At 30.1% G+C, this 22,589-nt stretch overlaps 2 protein-coding genes and 1 pseudogene across 7 annotated transcripts; all 3 read left to right on the forward strand.

Moving 5' to 3' along the window:
- The first annotated feature begins 5,517 nt into the window (after positions 1-5,517).
- LOC149892977 (uncharacterized) lies at positions 5,518-10,278 on the forward strand. Its single transcript, XM_090067655.1, has 5 exons — positions 5,518-6,042; positions 6,127-6,238; positions 7,748-7,885; positions 7,978-8,199; positions 9,926-10,278. The coding sequence occupies exons 1-5, from the start codon at positions 5,728-5,730 to the stop codon at positions 10,276-10,278; spliced, it is 1,140 nt and encodes a 379-aa protein (XP_089923781.1). The 5' UTR covers positions 5,518-5,727.
- Positions 10,279-10,592: 314 nt separating this feature from the next.
- Positions 10,593-13,225, forward strand: LOC149892978 (uncharacterized; annotated as a pseudogene). Its single transcript, XR_016445267.1, has 2 exons — positions 10,593-13,041; positions 13,109-13,225. The product of XR_016445267.1 is annotated as an uncharacterized LOC149892978 (transcript).
- Positions 13,226-13,337: 112 nt separating this feature from the next.
- LOC149892979 (uncharacterized) lies at positions 13,338-16,464 on the forward strand. Of its 5 annotated transcripts, none has more exons than XR_016445257.1 (9): positions 13,338-13,543; positions 13,744-13,973; positions 14,175-14,338; positions 14,413-14,506; positions 14,575-14,687; positions 14,797-15,013; positions 15,224-15,337; positions 15,679-15,803; positions 15,927-16,464. XR_016445257.1 is itself a non-coding variant. In XM_090067630.1 (9 exons), exons 1-9 carry the CDS (start codon positions 13,468-13,470, stop codon positions 16,233-16,235), a joined length of 1,476 nt encoding a protein of 491 aa, XP_089923756.1. In that variant the 5' UTR covers positions 13,338-13,467; the 3' UTR covers positions 16,236-16,464. The 5 variants fall into 5 exon arrangements, 4 of the variants coding, with proteins under 4 accessions (XP_089923756.1, XP_089923762.1, XP_089923773.1 ...); XM_090067630.1 differs by having other exon boundaries at positions 15,190-15,337; XM_090067636.1 differs by having other exon boundaries at positions 14,812-15,013; positions 15,190-15,337.
- Positions 16,465-22,589: the final 6,125 nt, after the last annotated feature.

The raw sequence follows: 22,589 nt of genomic DNA on the forward strand, positions 1-22,589 counted from the left end.
TCTGTTTTTACTGACCAAATTTAATTTTTATGCTGACCAATTTTAATATTCATACTGACCAATTTTAATATTTATACTGACCAATTTTATTTTTATACTGTCCAATTTTATTTTTATACTGACAAAACTAAAATGAAATACTGACCATTTTTTTAAAATACTGACCCAAAATTATATATACTGACCAAAAAATACTGAACATTTATTTCAAAAAATACTGACCGATTCATAATAAATACTGACCAAAAAATTTGTACTCTATATTTAATATCTTTACATGTTATTAACATTGCTATACAGAAAAATGCCCCGTTGAGATCGGACTATCAAAGGAAGGGGAATACAAAGATATTCTGACTTAAGATTATTTCGAGTTAAGCGAAGTTCTCGGTAAACCATGATACCGATGTTAATTAAACTTTATTTTTTAATGAACATGGAGTATGCAGAACAATTTAGCCATATATTGTACTTTTTGCAACATACCGTGTTAGGTTACCAAGATGAAACGCATCTATCGAGAGGAGCCATTGACTTGTCGCTTTACCATAGACAAAAGAGACTTAATTAATTTTAAAGTGCTGAAACATTTATATTTTAATAACTATTCCCTAAAGTGCTTTGTTAAGCGTAAATTTGTAATAATTATAAGTTTAAATATATTGACTTTCTGAAAATCAAATATCGTTTTTACGTCTAAACCGAGTTCATTTATAATCACAGTTTGGCATTTTACTGAATATTTAATATCTTCAGGCCTAATAAAATCTAATTTCGAATTTATGCCTAAACCAAGATAATTTAGAATCGCGATTTGGAATTTTACTGAATGTTTATTCTTTTCAGGCAAAATACCTCAACTACTTCGTACCGTATGGAACCAGACGAACATTCAGGTAAAAAACCTGAACATGAACTGGTTCTGGTTTAGGTATTTTAGCTGAACTGGTTCAGGTTCAGGCATAATACCGGAACCGAAACAGTTCAGGTTCAGGTAAAAATCTTGAACCAGTTCAGGTTCAGGTATTTCACCTAAATATTCGTCTGGTTTCATACAGCACGAAGTAGTTCAGGAATTTTGCCTGAAATTTCCGTGATTTTACCGGAACTTTTTTAAGAGTGCAATTAGCAGTTGAAAAAATTTGTCGTTGGCAAAGTATTAGGATATAACACTTATCTGCTATGAAGGCAGGTCTAATGATATATAACATTTACAATGCCAAAATCATGTCAAAGAGCTAAAACCAGCATGGTATTTTCTGATGGCTATATATTACTTAACAGAAGGTAATATAACAAAATAAGAACAAGTCTTTTTTTGATGCACTCGCTCAGATATAATTCTTGCTTGTTTGATTGCTTAGAAGGTACAAAAAAAGGTATAGAAATACCTTTAGCTTAAACGCAAATCTAGACCAACACTTTTTGCTCGTATTTTTCAACTGGATCATGTTTTACGCTTGGCGGTGTCAAAGCAGTGTTACTTTAGTAGAAACTTTGGTTTCCGTTAATGGTGCTATGCTTCAAAGTGAAATAAGATTCATCATCAATTATCCAATCGTGATTTCTACATTTTTCGTATAATCGACTGCCTCTGGTTCTTATTTTGCGTTACTGTTCTTAAAGGAATCTTTGTTTTTTTTTTTACATTTAATATCTATGTGTTTCTTCAATGTTTGCATATAAAGGACTGATCTCACACAAATTTTCATTTTGTATTAGATATAACTAAATGTTAAGTTAAAAACCTTACGTTTACTTATTTTGCAACATATTTTGCAGCTATTTAAAGATATCTTAAAAAGGTCTACGTTGTCCGTCGAAAAGACGTTTTAATCAAGACTGTTTAAAGACGTCTTACTGAAGAATGGACGTATAAGAGATGGACGTATAAGAGATGGACGTGCAACTCATTGTTTAACATCAAAGAGGCAGCAGAAATCAGCGAGCCATGCGAGTTTCCGACAAACTCTAAATTTTCACCCGTCAACAAAAAAATTTATCAAAATGGCTGCCCACAGATTTAAAATAGAAACTCTGATTACGTGGTATAAGTTTAAACTTTTATAGCATTTGTTTAATAAGACTGTTCAGGATAAAGTAACTAATTCACGCGATGACAATTTACTAAACAAATTACGCCGAGGTAAAGGGAATTAGTTGTCGGCACGAACAGACTTTCATCATTTTTTCAAGATGAACATTTGTAAATTCGGGAACTTATTTCGTGTAAACAAAGTCTGTCAATGATAAAATAGACCAGTAAAGATAATTTTAAAATGGCTAAAAAAAGTATAGCGAAATATAAAAAAGGCTAAACAAACTTTTTTGTCAAGATCTGGATTCATTCAATTCCTTGGTCCTTCATTCACCAACCTTAACTTTGTGTATATATTTAATATTTTTTCCGAAATGTCGCCATTTTTTGCCTCGACTACTCTATAAGCTGCATAATATATCTTTGGTCCCGGGTAGAAAGGGCTTAAGTCAAAACTAGTGAGATCAAAAGGACATAACTACAGTTATCTCGTTAAATATTCAAAGAATTTCAAGAATTTTAATGGCTACATGTATTAAAAATATAATATATACAATATAAAAATACCTTAAATATGTAAGGATGTAATGAACTTACTCGTAGGAATTTTCAAATATTGATACTGCTGTCTCAAAAAGTTGGTCAAATTGACTTATGCCCTTTTTACCGGGGACCAAAGATATATTCCACTATGCATTATTTTTTATAGATGTATTTTCTAATTGGCTTTTTTATAATTCATTTGATAAAGCAAAACCTTTTAAAAAGTTATTCAAATTTATATTTATCTTGTAAAATGGGGCCAGATATTTCATGTTTTCGCTTTTCATATTTCGTACACTGCTTCATTTGTCATAAAAAGCACATAACAACCCATTAGTTTTTGTGACACTAAATTTGGTTTATATATAGCTGGTAAATCATGTTATGTAAATGCATGGGCGCTGGGAGGATTTTTTTCAAGGGGGAGTAAAATAAAATTCAAAAGTGATATTTCAAAAACTACAAAAATGTATCAATTAATCAAGTCATTTTATTAGACCAGTGACAACAGAAAATTAAAGAAAATGTAAAAATAAAAACACAAGAGTTAAATCATTGTTATTCAGTAAATAGAAATTGTTGTCCTCTGCGTTCACTGCCAAACTTATTTATAATTTGTTCCATAAAGTCAGATTTTCTGGAGCGTATTTTTTCACGATGCACGCTCAGCATGCAAAGCCCAGACAAACGCTCAAAATGCTAATTAATGCTAAATTATACCAAGTAATGCTAAATTATATAATAATATAATGATTAGTTAAAAAACATTGATTTATTAAATACAAATTAGACATATTCCAAAAAACAAAACAAAAATTAAAATGCAGCAGGTTAATTCAAGTTAATCAAATTAAATATATACAATTATAATAATCAACATTTAGCTAGCAGAAAACATAAGGTAATAGTATTATTAAAATGAATATAACACAATAAATAGGAAAAAAATAAATAGGAATACAATACAAACAAGAAACATTTTGCCAACAAACAAAAAAACAACAGCATAAAAAAGTAAATGAAACTGACACATTAAAAAATAATTTAAAAAATTTGATCACTGCATCCAATTCTTTCTTCGTTAGTTCGAAGTTTATTTGTTTGCGTAAGAACTTTGTTATTGCAATTTGACTTCTTTTTTTTATTATTTCCTTTATTTTCCTTTTTTTTCTTCCTCTCTTCTTTTTGTTTTCTATAGTTCTCCTTTATCGATTGTTTTTTTCTATTTATTCCTTTTTTATTTTTCTATGATCTATTTCTATCATATTTTTTTAAAAACTTTCATTCAAACATCTTTTTTTAAAAATATAAAATATCCCTTTATAAAAAGCTTCCGCCATCGTGGAAGTCATTGCATTTGATAGTAATATTTCATTTTAACTGTTGTCATTTACATTACGGTGAGTAAACTATAAATGAGTTAAATTGATAAGATATCGAAAAAAACATTAAAAAGAAATTTTGTGAATATCAAAATTTGTTATTTTGCTTTTCCAGGGGGGGGGGGGGGGAACTGCCCCACCTTGCTAAAAATGTTCAAAACTGTGACCAATTATTTTTTTCTTTATTGTATTTACATTCATTTTATGCATAAGTTATTTATCCTTAACTGTATATATTTCTGCTGTTAAAGATAAAAATAGAAAATTATATAATATTCGTAAACTAGAAGTCTACAGCAATATAGTAGATGGAGAAGTTCCCTGGACAGGAAACCATTGTGCTTTAGGTAGCTAAAAAATTATTTGATATTTTGTATTATTTATTATATCTCTAGTTATACATGTACTAAAGTAGTTAAGTAAATGATCTCAATTTCTATATTATTTCTTAAAATATTAAGAATGTCTATCTATTTAAAATTAAACTTAAAACTTAGTTCTATTGCTGTTATCTTAAGAAACTAAAAGGAAGTTGATGTGAATGGTTAGGCGAGGCCAAAACTTTTCGACAAATCTGACAGACTTTAATATAATTTAGTTTGTATTGTTTAAAACAAAAGATTTGTAATAATACGCAACGAGCATTGGTTGCAAAAAAAACAATCTTGTAGCACGTCCATCTCTTATATATCCAAAGAAAAAAGGTTGTTGAAGCACAAATTTCTGATTCGGTCTCGGCCAAAACCGATGCCGAAGCCGAAAATTTTCGTTCTCTACATTAAGTGGCAATATTTTAGCTAGACTATGTTTTAATTTCATTACAAGTATTTATCATTATCAAAAAAAAGGACTTACCTGAATTTTAATTGAATTAACTACATGGTTATAACTAATTTAAGAAAAAAAACTTTTTAGTTTTTAGAAAATTAAGAAAAATTTTGAGTGCTTTTGATTTTATTTAAAAAAAATAAACGAACAGTTGAATTGTTCTCCTAACCGGCTATGCCGTTTTTAGCAACTTAGTCTAAAAAATGGCGTTAAAAAAATAGGCAATTTTTAATTTTTGTCAATATTTTAATAAATAGATTAAGAAAATATATAGCAAAGTAAGTAAAAGTAAGGTTTTTAAATTAACATTTTGAAATATCCAATACAAAATATTGTAAAACATCAAAAAGTTTCGAAACCAAAACGATATTTTGTAAGAACGTATCGAATCATATCGAAACTCAAAAAATTTCGTTATTTATTTTTAACGATAATTAATGCGATATTTATCGCTAACAACAATACGATACAAAAATATGAAATTATACCGAAACATATATCAAAATATATGGTAACATTGATGACAATTAAAATAAGTGGAAATGTATAAGTGATGCCTTAACTTTGCGGTTAAGTGTATATCTAAATGCTTATTTAAATGATAAATATTAATAAGAAATCACACAGCCTACTTGATTCATATCGTAAATCACATGTCTAATTTAGTAATACTTGTAATTTATTTATTTGATTAACTTACAGCATTTTTCAAAAGTGCTCAGCAGTATCATACTTGCACATGGAGCTGGCAGGCTTTATTAATGAAAACTTAAACACCTCATGAATATTCAGTGAGATGAGAAAGTTTATTCACCGTTTATTTGACACTAATTTCTGGATATTATCAAAATGTTTGAGATCGATTATTTATTTAATTTTTTAAAAGAGTATAGCGTTTAAATTATTTTGTTTGTGTTAAAAACAGCAGCAGTGAAGATGGTTTTCGGTGTAAAGGTGCTGCTCTTATATTTGTCAAAAGTGCTTTCTGAGTACATCTATCCTGAATGGATATCCTCCTCTAGCTCGTACACCGTTTTTAAAAATACAAGAGTGTCGGACACTAACTACATATCTAGCACAACTCTGCACTCTTTTGAGGACTGCATACAGAGTTGCCCAAAAACGGACTCTTCCTGCAAATCAGTTGGTCTTCAGATCATCGACAACAAAACAATCGATTGTAAAAGATATTCTCAAGACTCACCTACAACAATAAAGCAAAGTGGATACTTCTTTGTCACAAAAAAAGCAGTAAGTTTGAAAATCCAACTCTTCATTAACTTTTTATACAGTTTAATTTCATTTCTATCGACTTAAAAGTATGAATACCTTTAGGCTCGCTGTTCTCAAAGCTGCAATTTAAAAAAAGATGCTTGCGGAAAGTGTAAATGCCAGCTGTCATGTTCTGGAAGAAATAGAAGGCAGCATATTTGTAACTGCACCGAAGGTTTTTTATTTATTCTCTAAATCTTGAACTTCAAACGATTTCATGAGGATCCGAGGTTAAATTAAAAATAGAGTTTTTATGTCGGAAAAAACATAAAGTATAAGGAAATATGTTACAAAAAAATTTGTTTGCTGTTATTCTATTTGGTCTAGGAATTAATTCGTGCGGTATTTAATTAAAAATTGAAGGTTTATTTCAAAAACTAAATGGATGAATACATTAATGAAAATAGTGTCCATCGCTAGTCACTACTTTTGCCCATCTTTCCGGCAATTTACGAATTCCGTGTCGAAAAAATGCTTCATCCTTAGAAGTGATCCAATCAGAGACCCATTTTTCGATATTTTCTGAAGAAGTGAAGCGCTGTCCAATCAAATCGTTATTCATGCAATCGAACAAGTAGTAGTCAGAAGGAGCAATGTCCAGAGAATACGGCGAGTGGGGTAACACTTCCTATCCGACATTTTCCAAATAGTTTTTGACAGGTTTTGCGACATGTGGTCGAGCGTTATCATGCTGAAAAATGAGTTTATCATGTCGGTTACCCCAATCTGGTCGTTTTATGACCAGAGCTTGCTTCAAATGCATTAATTGTCGTCGATAACGTTCTCCATTAATAGTTTCACCAGGTGTCAGAAGCTCATGGTACACCACAACTTTCATATCCCACCATATACTCAGCATAAACTTTGCACAGTGAATATTCCGTTTGGGTTGTGATGGACCTGGTTCACCTGGCTTTACCCAGGTCTTTTTTCGTTTAGGATTCTCGTAATTAATCCATTTCTCATCACCAGTAACGATACGATGCAAAAATCTCTTTCTTTTCTGTCTTTCAAGCAGCAATTCACAAATGGTATTTCTTCTTTCCACGTCTCTGTCTTTCAATTTATGTGGAACCCAATGAGACATTTTTTGAATCATACCCAGGGCTTTGAGGCGTCTGGAAACTGTTGATTGCTCAACTCCTAACGATTTTGCAAGGTCCTCTTGCGTTTGACAAGAATCCTGATCGAGCAATGCTGCCAATTCTGCATCTTCAAATTTTTTCGGCTGGCCTGGTCGCTCTTGGTCTTCCAAACAAAAATCACCACTTTTAAACCGTGCAAACCACTTCTGACACGTTCGCTCAGCTAGAGCATGGTCACCATAAACTTCAACCAAAATACGATGACTTTCGGTAGCACTTTTCTTCATGTTAAAGTAATAAAGAAGAATCCCCCGCAAAAACACTTTATCAGGAACAAAAATCGACATTATCAGTTAAATTAAAAATAGTGTTGTTTACGCTTAAATCAAATGATTTATAATGAAAATGATGCGCAATAACAGTGATCTTCGCACGCATGCGTGGCTAAACGAAACGCTGAGACAAGCTAGTTTCGTAATCCCTTGTCAAACCGCACGAATTAATTCCTAGACCAAATAGTAGTAAACTTTTTTCTTCCATGTTATGTTTTAAAACATAGCACGTAAGAAGAAAAACTGCTTGTAACAACTTCTTTTAAGCTGCTGGAGAGAAAAAGAGTTGTCAAAGCCACTATCAAAGTGGATTTAACCGAACAGGAATCTACCTAATAAATCCTACCGGCAATGCTTCAATTTCAACATTGTGCGAAATGAACAAAAACCAGTCACAAATTGCAGGTAAAAAAAGGTTACATCATGTAAAAATCCATGTTATCGAGGAAATAAGTTTGAATAAGTTACTCGGTATTAATCAACGTTTATTTATTTAGTGTCAGCGTGTCCGTTTGTCAACTCCCAAGTTGTACACGGTAGTGATTATCATAGCTTTAATCTTTTTTACTTCATGGATGACTGCACCACGTTTTGTAGGAATGAAATTTATAGCGGGAAAAGTGAAATTAACATAGCTAAAATGATATATGGCAACTGTGAATGCATTAAAGGATCAATCGGCAATCAAAATTCAATTTACATGACGTTCTGCAGACTTGGTATACTTTTCTTTTGTTATTAAGAATAAATGTTTTAAGTTTTATCTTTTAATTTGTCAGAAATCATTCTTCATGACAAACCAAAAGCAAAATTCTTAAACGATACAAAAAAATCGAATATTTGGTAAAATGTGCGATTATTTCTATTGACTTTTTGTACCTCAACCTAATAATTCAAAAATAAGAAGACTTTAAGCAGCGTCACCATCTGTTAACTTAGAAAAATAAATAAAAAAAGAGAATGTTCAACAGAAAAAAAAGATGTGTCTTCTACACCCTGATTTTTAAAAATAACTTTTCTTTATGATGTCATCATCAAACTTAACCGTTTTACAAAACAAAATGCGTGGAAGAGATTTAGCAAAATAATTTAAAACTTAGCAAAAAGAACGAAACCAACAAGTAAAGGCAATTAAAGTGAAAAATCTTGCATAAATTTCATTCAACTTAGGAACATTATGCAACACTTCTGCAGTTAATTATTAATCTTGATAAAAAAGTTGATTATTGAAAAGACGAACAACGGAAAAATTCGCTAATTGCGCTATGACTGTAATGACATTGGATGTTAAGGTGTTTTTGGATGTAAAAAGTAATTTTTAAAAATGTTTTTGTTTTTCTAATTTTGCAGCAATTTTTGAAGTTATGGAAAATAAAATTCTTTGTTTAAATAGATAGCAGTTTCTAGTACTACAGTGTGTAAAACATTGAAGCTTAAATAATGGCGTTTGTGGTGTGACTAATCATTTTTGGATAAAGTGATGCGCATATTGAATCGGAAAAAATACTACTTATTGAATGAATTTAATAAAGTAGTATTTACAGCTCAGCAGAGGGATGCTGCAGTCCCTTATTTTTACCCCCATGGGTAATGGGTATTATTTACACACTTTTATACTGCAATATTTCACTTAAATAAAAATAACTAAATATAATATTCTAAATTGAGAAAGTTCTACTTTGATTGAAATTTAGTTAGAGTTAAAAAGTTTAAACTAAAAAATATTTTTGTGCGGTCTTTATGTATGTATCTATATACTTAACTACATTTACAATTAATAAACTTATTTGAAAAATGATTGAATTAAACACGTTCATTTTTAATTCTTTTATGTTTTCCCCATTCAATGAGACAAACTTAATGAATGGGAAAAATCTCATGCTCCAATAAAACTCTCTTTTTACCAATAGCCAAATGCAAATCCAATTTTTTTGTTTTACTATATCATTGAGCAAGAGTTGGTGGTTATCAAACATATTTAAATATATATATTAAACAATTTTATATACGTTTAAAAAGCATTTCGCTAAAACGTAGATTCTATATACGAATTTTGGGCAACCAATCTTTTATTTATTAATCTTATCGTAGAGAATAAAGAGCATTAGAAAATTTCATGAATTTGAAAATATAGAAGAATTTCTTCTCTGAAATAAAGTTTTTTTAATAACCTTTTTTTTGATTTTACAAAGTTTTGAGTAAAACCACGAAAAGTTTAAGGGAATATAGAGATTTCCTTGTTTCGACTTCAAAGTCCTTCAACTATTCATTTATTCAACTTCAATATTTTTTAATTTATTCAATTGAATGGGATCTTCAGCAATTTTTAAATATCTATTTATAGATATTAAAAAATCATCGTAAAATTAAAGTCATATTTAAATCTCTTGTTTAAAATGTAAAAAGTGGTTTGATTTGTACAGGTTCAATTTAAATATTTTACAGATTCAAACGGTCAGCAGTATCATTGCAAATATGAAACAGATAGTTATACGGTAACTGGAATCACTGTTAGCGCACAACATTATTCAAAAGAGCTATGCGTTGAGAAATGTAAATTTAGATTTACAGACAATCAATATAATATATACTACAATTACTACTTACTTGGAGTAAATACGGTACCTCAAAACATATGGTGCGAATGTGTTTTAGGCTATTCAAATTATCAATATGTTACAGGTGTAGAATCTAGATACATTTCGTGCATTTTTCAACCGTTGAGTCCTTCACCAACCATGTCCAGCAGTTTAGGTATATCTATAGTTATATTATCAGGGTTCCAACGGACACCCTAACATATACAATCATCTATACATGCCGCTGTATTATATGCCGAATAAGAAATGGTTCTCTTTGTTGGTACACTCTCGCGGAAAGTGTGGACATAAAACTCCACACTAAGTGTAGAGGCCGTAATTTGCACAATTTTGTGGAGTTATTATTTCATAAAAAGCTAGTCGAGTGTAAATTCTTTAAAAACTGAAACATTGCACATTAATGTGGAGTAAATTAATGCGCAAGAAACGCGTGATATAATTTAAGCCGCCATTTCAAGCATTTATAGTTACAAAAGTAATAGTTATTTTCAAAAAATTTGCATATTTTAAGAATGTTTATATGTTATCTTTGCAATAATGATTATAATAATATTTCTGAGTTAAGGGTTCATTTGCAACGACATAAAGACAACCAACAATTATCTATACCAATATGTTGTCGTCAGGATAAGTGCAAAAGTTCGTTTTCGGTTTTGTTTAATTTTATTAGACATTTAAATTCGTATCACCAAACAAATACAGTGAGAGTTAGTGATGCAGCTGCGTTAATAGAAGAAACACCAGAAAGTTTATTTGTATGTGATAATTACTCTCCTTCTATTAATCGTATACAAGATTCATCTCCTAATCTAGATGTTGTTTCGTCGGTAAATAGTTTAGATTTTTTGCAGGATGTTAAAGCTGAAGGAGCATCACTTGTAACACAACTTCGTGCAAATAGTAGCATACCTTATGGTATCATACCGACAATTGTCCAGTCATATAATAATATGGCTGGATCACTATCATGTTATTTTAAAGAAGAATTTAATAAAAGTTTATTATTAGCTGGTATTGATCGTGCAGTTATTGACCAAATTTTTCAAGAAATGCAACCCAAATTGGAACTATGCAATAATCCTCTTGATTTTTTATCAACGCGTTATCGCATTGACTCTTATTTTGCAGGGCATCCTCTTATGGTTCAACCTGAAGGTATTTGTTATATGCCACGATTAGAGTCTCATTGTGGGCATAGCAAATTTGTATATAATCAGTTCCAATATGTTTCTATCAAAAAAACTTTATTTAATTTGTTACAGAATGAGGCCTATGTAAAAGCAATTCTCGAGAAAAAGTGTAGACCTGGTGTATTAACAGACTTCTCAGACGGAAGTCGTTTTAAAGAACATTACCTCTTTAGTGATGTCTCTAAAATTTCCCTAATGATCCAATTGTTTTATGATGGTTTAGGTGTAACCAATCCGTTGAGAAGTCAAGGCTCAGTTCATAACATTGGTGTCTTTTATTATACTATAAAAAATCTTCCACACGCATTTAACTCTTGTTTTGGCAATGTGCACTTGTTAGCAATGGGTTACACACATGATATTGCAATTTATGGTCATGGACCAATTTTAAGCAAATTTGTTGATGAGATACAGGAGTTAAGCACTCTTGGATTACAAGGAGTATTTCCAGTTTTAGGTAGTTGTACAATTTATGCAAGTCTTTGCCAAGTTACTTGTGATAACTTGGCTCTTAATGGCTTGCTTGGATTTCTTGAGTCTTTCTCTGGCAGTCATTTTTGTACAATTTGCTATGCAACAAAAACTGATGTTCAAAATAAATTTGAAGATGAACTGTTTCAGATGCGTACTGTGCATAGCTACAAAACAGATCTAATTAATTTAGAAGCAAGTAGGGCAAGCAATAAGAACAATTATAAATTGAAAAATCACTACAGAGGTGTAAAGACTGAATGTCCACTCAATAAAATAAAAGGTTATCATGTGACAGATAATTGGTGTATAGATATTATGCATACTCTCTTAGAAGGAGTTGTGCTTACAGAATTAGGTTGTATACTTCATGGTTTGGTCATATTAGATAAGTGCCTAACTCTATCAGATATTAATAAAGCTATTTGTTTACTATGGGGAAAAATAACTATTGAAAAGACTCATAAACCTGCAGAAATTTTCAAAATACAAGAACCAGGGCATGTACTTGCACCCTCTATGAAAGCAGTACAATGGTGGGCTCTGCTCAAGTATTTACCAATGGCTGTAGGAAAAATTGTCCCTCTAAAGAATAAAAACTGGAAATTTCTGCTTCACTTGTCTCATTTAATTGATTTGATTTTTGCACCATGTTTTACACATGAAATGATTGTTTATATGAAGCATGTTATTAGTGATCATTTATCTATGTTTAGCAAGTTATACTGCAACAATGAAGTAAGGTTACGTCCAAAGCATCATTTTCTTATCCATTTGCCCAACATTATAACAAAGTCCGGTCCACTTGTTGGCATGAGTTGTATGCCATACGAATTAAAAAATTCATTTTTCAAAAGGTGTGCTCATATTGTATGCAATTTTACCAATATTTGTCACACTCTAGCACATAGACATCAGCAGCAGGCTTTGGAGTCACAACTCTGTAACAAACACATTCGCAAAATTATTACAGCGGTAAAATATAGTATTGAATCTACTAATTTGCTTCCTTTTTATAATGCTATACGTAATACACTGTGTTTTAAATCATGTGAAGTAATTGCTATTGCAAAAACATTACATGCAGGAAGTGTTGAATACAAGCAAGGACATTTCATTGCAATTAATATAGATAAGGAGTCTGGCTTGCCAAACTTTGGAAAAATTGTATGTTTTATTTCAACCCCAAATGATAATCAAATTAATATGAACAGAGGAGAGGAGTGGTATTTTGTCTTAGAAATTGTGAGGACAAACAATTTCACTTATCACCTTCATTCTTATGAAGTAATATTTCTTTGTCAACCAGAATATCAGATTTTCAAGCTTTCTAATTTTGTTGATTATCATCCACTTTATTGTCATAGTTTGCTCGCAACTACTGAAAAGAAGCACTTTGTTCGATTGCCCTATCATGTTTTTTAATTTGTAATATCTTGTGTAAATAGTATAAACTTAAGTTGCTTTATATAGATCATTCAATAGCAAGGTTTTATTATTTGGGTTTTGGTTTTTTTAATAATATAAAGGTTAAAGTTTCTTCAATGTTTTGTTTATAGCAAATCTAAAAAAAATTGTAAAAATATATTTCTTCAAAATTTTACATTTGTTCAAATAATTAAGTAAAAGCGTTTTTTAAAACTTAATTATTTTTTTATTGGGATTTTTTGATTTTTTTATTTGGAATTATTATTTTGATTATATTTAGTTTATATATTTTTAAACCATGAGTCTAAGCAACACACTCGCCACTGTATTGGAGTTATCCATTCTTCCTGATGAAATTCAACATGCTTTATTGGGTATGAGTTTCCCTCTTTTAATATGTGTATCTTTTAAAAGATGTTGAGTTTCTCTTGAAATAAACACACCTAATATAAATGATTTAATTAAACTCTAAACAAAAAACTATTTTGTTAAGAAAAATTATAAAATTAATCAAATTTTAATAAATCAATACACATATAAAAATATTTTTATTTATTATTTTGTTTTATTTTAGAATCTGGTTTTACACTAAGGTCATTTTTATTAGCCACAGAAGCAGACCTTATTCAATTAGGATTTAGGATGGCAGAAAGAAGGTTACTGCAGGAATGGATTAGGGGTCAAACACTTGTTAATGTTCCAGTTGTTAATGCTACCCCACAGTGTTTGCCGAGTATTGGTGAGTCAGTTAATGCCTCCCCCAGAATCAGTAGCTGCACCACAACTAGTGTAATCAGTTTCAAGGTTAGTTTTCAAACACTTAAGATATGATTGCTGAAATGGCAAAAATGACATAAATAATATAGACAAGTCACAATAAAAAATAATTATAATATTAATAATAGTAATAATGATGACATGGTATATTTTGTATTGTACTTATATTCTAAAATGAAATAATATGAAATTATGTTAGTTACATGCTGATTCCATTAATTTTATTAGAATCTGCGAATCGATAATATTATATCAGAGCAAAGGCAGCAGCATGGACCTATTTGTGGTAAGCTATTAACACAAAAGTTGAAGTCAGGAGTGCCGATTGAAAAATCAGAAATGTTATTTCTAACAAAAGTTTGTGGGCGATATCTGATGAACAACTGTGCTCAGTAAGTATAAATATAATGAAAAATTTAATAGGATTTTAATTAGTTAGAATAATGTTTCTATTTCCTTATTTCAGAAAAGACAGGCCAAATGTTACTGAGAAGCAGGACTTATCAAAGTCAATTATTGACTGTTTTCCTATCTTACACGATGGAACAGCGAGTGGCTATGTGAGTAATATATTTATTAATTAACTGCTATTTTAAACTTTGTGTGTTATTTTTTGTGTTATCTTTAGGGATACTTCTTTGATAGAAAATCATTTAGTGGAAAGTTGGAATACTTTGTTCGTAGCAGGCGTTCTGATTGTAGAGATATAACTACACTGTGGAAACATTCACCATCAAATAGGTAAATATTAGATCTGTTCTTTCGTTTAATAAATGACAATGGTGATAATAAGTCGTTATAATAGTTGTCAGCCCTTTGTTTCAAATTTAAATAATTTTTTTTATGGTAGTCATGCTACTAATAGAATAGGTCTCACAACAAGTGATGATATTGAAAGTGCCATTCGATTACTACGTGAACAACGACCAAATGCTCAAAACAAAGAAGAGCTAAATAAACTCATGGAGATGACAAGAAACCATCGACGATCATGGATTAACACATCGTTCCCATCGATTACGGAAATTGTTAACCAGTACCCGCGACTACTAGACATGCCAGAATCAGTATATTTAAATTTATTTAATAAAACTTATATATTGATATTTAAAGTACATGAGTTATTTTGTTTCTAATAACAGTTAAATTAAAATGAAATTATAAACTGTTTATTAAATAATGAAATTATAATTAAAATTATTCTGTGTATATGTGTGTGTGTGTAAATATATACTCTTATTAGATTCTTAAAGAATTCCAAAGTATCAATTGTTTAGAAACAAGATTGCATGTTGAGTGGCAGAAATACAAACCTAAAATTTTGGAATATGCCAAATCAAAGCCGTCATTGCATACTCTAATGTTTTCTTTAACAAATGAATTAGATGAAGGTAAATTATGAACTTTTACCAGTTAAAAATTGTAATAAATTTAGAAAACTTAGTAGCAGAGTAATAGGTTTTAGTTCGAATATACTTATTTTCTGAAAATCGTTTAAATCAGTTCAAAATCAGTTCAAAATTTTTAACTGGTAATTTAACTTTTAAATTAAATTATGCTTTACTAATATATTCAAGTTTTTACTATTTTTAACACTATTTTAAATTATATTCTACCTGAATAAAAATTATAAAAATCTTTTTGTGCTCATATTTTTTATTTGAAAAAGTTGCAAATCTTGCAAATAAATATCAGTCTATCTTTTTTTCACTTTTTTCTTATATAATGTTAGACAAGAAAAGTGAGCTTGCGGTTGAATGTCTTGTTTGGCTTCTTCCTACCCCACCACAAAAATCAGTTAAAAAGGCTCGTTTGCTACCAAATGTGGTCATGGAAAATCTTTTCTTTGACTTCAAGGTATTGTTTTTTGTTAACTAATGTTTTTAAAGAACTCGTTTCCAGTTTTTTAGTTTATTTTCATTGCTAATATTATTATCTGTTACTTAAACATGTAAAAAAATATTTTTATACATATTGCAGGATGATACAATTGACTGTGCACTAAAAGCACTGGAAGATCGTGGAGTCAAACAACCGATGCTGTTGCGCATATCTAATGGATATTATATTAAAGCAGATAATACAGTTATATCACTTGCTTTTTGCAGCTGTTTTATGGAGGCATTAGAGTTTTTATTTATGTCTTTTTATGTTTTCGCCGTCGAATATCCGACCGAATTAAGATTTTTTTATGGCTTTTTAGAGAAAGTCATGGGACTTAATATTACTGTAAAAAGTGCAACCGTTGCTGATTTGTTTACCAAAATAACTTTTCTTCGAAATTTATGACGAATTTAAATCCCAGTTGGATTTAAAGACAACTTATTTGTTTTGTTTTTTAATTGATGAGATCTTTTATCGGTATATTTCTTATTTGGAGATAACTATTTATATTTATTTTTTAATTTAATAATTGATTATAATTGTTTGCCTTTTTAGATTTGCGGTTTTTAGATTTTTGTTACCATCTGAATGTATCAATTGTTTCAGTTGAATTGACAGTAATTTAATATTATGACTTTAAAATGTTAACCCATCTTTTAAATTCCGTAATGCTAAAAAAAATTAAAATCAATAAATTACGATATACTGTAGTAAAAAGTTTTAAATATTAAAAAATCTTCAAAATATTTAAAGAAACTTAAAATGCATAATACACAATAATGCATAAAAATCACAATAATGTGTAAAAAAAGACTTAACAGAAACTTGCAAAAATCGACTCTTTGAACGAAATGCAAATTATTGTGTAAAAATCACAAAAATACGTAAAAAAAAAACAAACAGTAATGCATAAAAAAAAAAACTTTTGTCGAGCAAACCCACAAGCAGTTTAATAGCCGTTCTCTTATTAAATAGAATTAATTCCACATTATTGTGGAGAAATAAAAATTCAACAACTGTGTAAAATAAGTCCACATTTCTGTGTAGGAGTGAAGACTACACACTAATGTGGACGGAAGTGTGGAGGAAAACTCCACACTTTCCGCAAGAGTGTAACATTTATTTTTTTTTTGGTTGACTTCTTTTTTTTCAAGGAGAGTATTATAAGACGTGGCGCTTCCACAACTATAAGAGGCTTTTGTTTTTAGTTTGGATTCCAATGATGACTCGATATTCCAGTTGGGAAAATGATATTTGGAACAAAAGCTACGAAGCTTACATTAGTGGATTTGGTCTTGTTAATCAACAATGGATCGGTTTGGAAAACCTTTATAAAATAACTAGTGTGTTTAAAACGAACATGCGAGTAGATTATTCTTTTATAGATGGTATTACTGAGAGCACAATCTATAATGATATAAAAGTTGACACTAAAGAGAATCTCTACCAATTCTCTTATGCGAGTTTTGACGCAAGAGGATGTAAGTTTGATTCATTTTAAATTTCACATAAGAAACTTTTTTTTCTTCTCATCATTTTTCATGAGCAACGAAGTAAAAATTTGAAACCAGATCGCAAACGTTGAGATTTAAATGTAGCTTTTGTTTTTAAAGTTCAAAAGTTTTATTAAAAAAACACTTATTTTGGAAAACTGAGACATTTAAAAGTTGCTGTTTTTTTAAACTTTATTTCCAAAACTTCTTTACGCAAACAATGTTTTCTTTAATAATCAACTGATGATCTGAATAAAATTGAACAATAATATTGGTAAAGAAAATATCTCTTAAAGTTAGAAAGAGCAGCATGAAACAAATTTTAATCCAAATGTCCTGTCATGTCACGCTGTTCTTTCAAGCTCTCTCTCTCTCTCTCTCTCTCTCTCTCTCTCTCTCTTTATATATATATATATATATATATATATATATATATATATATATATATATATATATATATATATATATATATATATCTTATTTAAAAAGTCTTCAAATTGCATCATTTAAGACGTCTTAAAGTTGCCTTAAACTGGTCTCAAATGAAACACAGTAATACCCCATTCACGCCAACAAAACCGAGTTTTAATAACACTCGCTTTTAAAACGGTTTCTGTTTAAACCTTTTTTAACCTGAGTTATAAACCTGAGTTATTCTTGTCACACCAGAATAACTCAGGTTTAGTTTTACGAAGCCGATTAAAGCTTAAATTTGTTAACTCAAGTAAATATTCTTTAATATAATACTTTGTTAACGTCCTCTTTGGACTATTTTTATAAACCAAAAAAAAAGGAAATTTTACGAAATAAAGAGATAGATTTTCAAAGATAGCGAAGAAAAAATTATGTAAACACAAATCATACTTATAACATACATAAATATATGCTTAATTGAATATATATATATATATATATATATATATATATATATATATATATATATATATATACAGTACTGTGAATAAGTTGTAGCCCACTTATTAAAACTCATGTTTATTTAACGGATTTTGAATAATAGCTTCATATTATTTCTTTATATAAAATAATGTCTAACTTCAAACAATACTAAACACTATTTTAAAAAGCAAAAGCAATATTTATCAAAATTTTACATAGATTTTTGTAGTTATATATCTAACGTGTTTATTTTTATTGTATGCTGTTCTGAACCCAATTCGTATCAGCTCATTTGTTTTTAGTTGGCTCTTGCATTTTTGTTTATTTATTGCTGTGAAGGCTTCATATTAGATGATAGTACAGTTTACAAAGATATTTCATAGATACTGTGTGTTTAACATTATTTTTTGTTTTTCTAAAAGCGAAACTTCTTATTTACGTTTGTTTTTGTTTTTTTTTTTCTTTTGTATTATTATTTTTATTATTAAGTAATAAAATGGGTAAAATTCCACTACTGGAACGTAAAAAAATTATCGTGCTTCATGAAGAAGGTTATTCTCAACGACAAATTGTCCAAAAAACAAAATATTTAAGGACAGCCATTAGAGAAATTATAAAAAAATTTAACAGCACGGGATCTCTTGAGGATAAAATTCGAAGTGGAAGACCTCCAAAGCTTACAAAACATGACATAAAGTATTTTAAAAATGTGTCTCTGCAAAATCGGAATAAAGCCTCCAGTGAACAAGCCCAAAACATTTAGGCTACGACTGGGACAAATGTTTCCTCATCTTGCATTCGACGACCTTCTGCTAAAAGCTGGGTTAAGAGGGTGTGTTGCAGTTAGAAAGCCTTTACTACGTCGTGGCAATAAAAAAAAGACTTAAATATGCGAAACAGAATAATAATTGGACCCAAGGAATGTTTAACCGTGTACTATACTCAGATGAATCAAAATTTGAATTGTTCGGTAGCAGAAGACGACAGTATGTAAGGAGAAGGGTAGGAGAAGCTTATCGCCCTGATTGTCTTCATCCAACAATCAAGCATGGGAGAGGTTCTGTTTTAGTTTGGGGTTGTATTTCATCATCTAGAGTAGGTGATTTAATCAGAACTGATGGCAAACTGACAGGAGAACAGTATAAAGAAATTTTAAGACATCATGCAATGCCATCTGAAATGAGACTAATTGGTCTTAATTTCATTCTACAGCAAGACAATGATCCCAAACATTGTTCCCAAGTGGCCAAAAATTATTTACAGGACATGTGTGAGGAGGGAGTTCTCGAAGTAATGAACTGGCCTCCTCAAAGTCCAGATTTGAACATTATTGAACATGTTTGGGATTATTTGGATAAAAAAAAGGCTGAATATAACCCCAAAAATGTCGAAGAATGTTTTCGAATGTTAAAAAGAGAGCGGGACAATATTCCACAAAATTTCATTACAAATTTATATGAATCAATTCCCAGGAGATTCGCTTCTGTGATCAACGCAAAAGGCGGACATACGAAGTATTAATTGTTCTTTCTTTTTGTGTCATATTTTATCAAATTATTTCTAGATATTTTTGTTTCTAATATATGTGTCTATAAACTTGATTTTTTTTTACTTCATAAGTCCTTCATATTTTTACGATAAAATCAAAAATAATTATAATGGGCTAAAACTTATTCACAGTACTGTATATATATATATATATCTTTACCTCGGAGGGATACAACACTATGTCCATTTTCACAACTTTACAGGAGAGGAGTTTTAAACTTTTTTTTTCTATCCCTCTAAATGAAAGTGGACTTGGTGTTGTTTTAAAACATGCTATATCCGGTTTTAACTGGTTTTGGACATAGTGCTCTATTCCTCTAAGAAATATGAGAAAAGCTGATTTTAACATTGTAATAAAGTCAATATGGAAAATAATGGACATAGTGTTGTATCCCTCCGAGGTACAGATATGTATATATATATATATATATATATATATATATATATATATATATATATATATATATATATATATATATATATTAGGGTTGGCCAAAATCTAAAAAATTTGAAAATTACCTGTGGCTGCATAAAAAGTTGTTCCTTACCATATAAAAATTATTATTGCAAAAAAAAAAGTTTTATAGGATGTTTCTAAGTACTGCCGCATTTTATTTAAAGATTCGTGCTTTTAAGCAAAAATATCGCTACAAATATTTAGGTGATGTGGGATTGGGAAACATTTAACATCTATTCCAAATGTTTAAAATGCTTTAATTATCACACAAAATATATTTTAACATTAAAAAACGAATCATTTATTCTATATAACCAAGGTGCTATCTGGTGCAGTGATGCATGGTTAACGGAAATTGTTATTTGAATTGAACAAAGTTAGAGAGTAACTCTTTCTTATTTAAATTACCTACAAGTTTTCTATGATTTTCAACGACTTCTATTATTTCGTTTCGTACTTCCTCATCCAAAAATTAGCCAAACATTCTGTATAAAACATTTGAATAAAATTTTAAATACTTTTTTAAAATACCTTTGTCTCACCTTTGTGAGTATCTGAAGATAATCCGAACATAACTTGATTCCTCGCTCTGCAACATCGTTTATAACCTTGACTGTTTTAATAAAATGTTTCATCTTTAAAAAGTTTCCATCTTCCTCCCATTCTGAAGGAGGAAGTTTGAGCCATTTACCGTTATCGTTTAAGTTATGAAAGAGCAACGAAGATCTTTTCCCAATATATGACAATATTTCTGAGTTCTTGTGAACAGATGAAAGATTAGGTTTTCCAAAGTTGATAGCAAGTGGCTTTATCATTTTTAACGCATTATTAGTCTTTTCTTTAGCAGAAACCTTATTAGAAAAGAGACTGAAGACTGACACCTCCTCAGTTAGATACCATGAGTGCCTGTTAAGAACTTCTTGAGCTTTCTGAGCTGCATTAGAGAAGCCTGAGATCTGCCCCAGAACGCCTAGATCATTGTATAAATGAATATCTTTAATTGGTGCATCAGAGCCTTTTGTTGCTTCTAACCAAGCTTTAACATATAAAACTGAGCTGAAAGTCAAAAAGATTTTTAACTTTGCTACATCAGAATCGAGTAAATCTTCTTTAAAGATGAACATCTTTTGTGCATATAACAAGTGTGCCATCCATCTGGCATGATAATTTGCTCCACAGGTTTCCAGATTTTAGGCTCTGGTCCGCCTAAAAGATAAAGTGCTAACTCTGCAGCTTCCTTATAACCACCTCGGCGATGCTTACATTTTACTTGTTTCTCTAAGAACACAAGAGTTTCGTCTGCTTTCATTTTAAGGAATGAATTTTCAAGATTTATAAACCTGTTTAGTTTTTTTAGTGGAGCCTTCTCTGCGCAAATCCATTCTTGCTGAAAATTTTTGAAATCTATATTATAATTAGCTTTTTTTTCGTTTTTAAATAAGGAGTTCCAAAATGCTCCCAAGATCAATTCTTAAATGTGATGGCGACAAGCCAGCCAAAGAAGAGTTTTCATTGATTTACAATCCTCTAAAAGAGTTGCAGCTCCATTTTTAACTCCTGTATTACATGCAGTCGTATCAAAAACCTGCGCAACAATGTTGGCTTTGAAATCCCATTTCTCTAAGTCTTCCAAGATTCCTTTGCAAATAGAAAGTCCTGTACCTTGCAAATAGAAAGTCTTTGCAAATAGAAAGTCCTGTACCTTGCAAATAGAAAGTCTTTGCAAATAGAAAGTCCTGTAAGACTATAGGTTTTATTGATAATATCTTTCCTTCAACGCAATTAGGAAAACCACTGACTAAAACAGTTAAATACTCAAACCTTTGCCCTGAGATTTGTTTTAAAAGTTTTCCATCCCAATGAAGTGTCAAATAATCTGATTTTATCTTATTTTGAAATTCTGTTATTATTTTCCTTGCCATTACTTGCCTATTTAGCTTTCTTGATCTTCTTATAGTATTTATTGAAAGGCTAACATCGTCAGGTTTAACACCACTTGTATAAAATTAAAAAATATATATTTCTTTTTAAATTTGTATACAATAATCTTGTTCATTTATTAATAAAAAACGAACCTAAAACTAGAATTGCAGAAGTATTCATTATCAGCTGAGGATTTGATAACTTAGTTCTATCTGGAGTTGCTGTTATCATTGGGTGAGAAATGAAGTTTTTTGGCTAAAACAGTGTGATATTATCTGATCCGGCATCTTTTTTTTCTCCTTGCTGCTTTTTAGAAATATTAAACTCAGGATCACTTTTAGGAGAGTTTGGAGATGCAGAACTCATAGAATGACTAGATTTAGTGATATGAGAATATTCATCTGAGTCACTACTATAACCAACCAACTTAACAGTTTCTTC

This window comes from Hydra viridissima, unplaced genomic scaffold, assembly GCF_058129835.1.
Source record: "Hydra viridissima isolate aposymbiotic clone 2 unplaced genomic scaffold, HvirCarnegie_v1 scaffold_1, whole genome shotgun sequence".
Taxonomy (NCBI): Eukaryota; Metazoa; Cnidaria; class Hydrozoa; order Anthoathecata; family Hydridae; genus Hydra; species Hydra viridissima.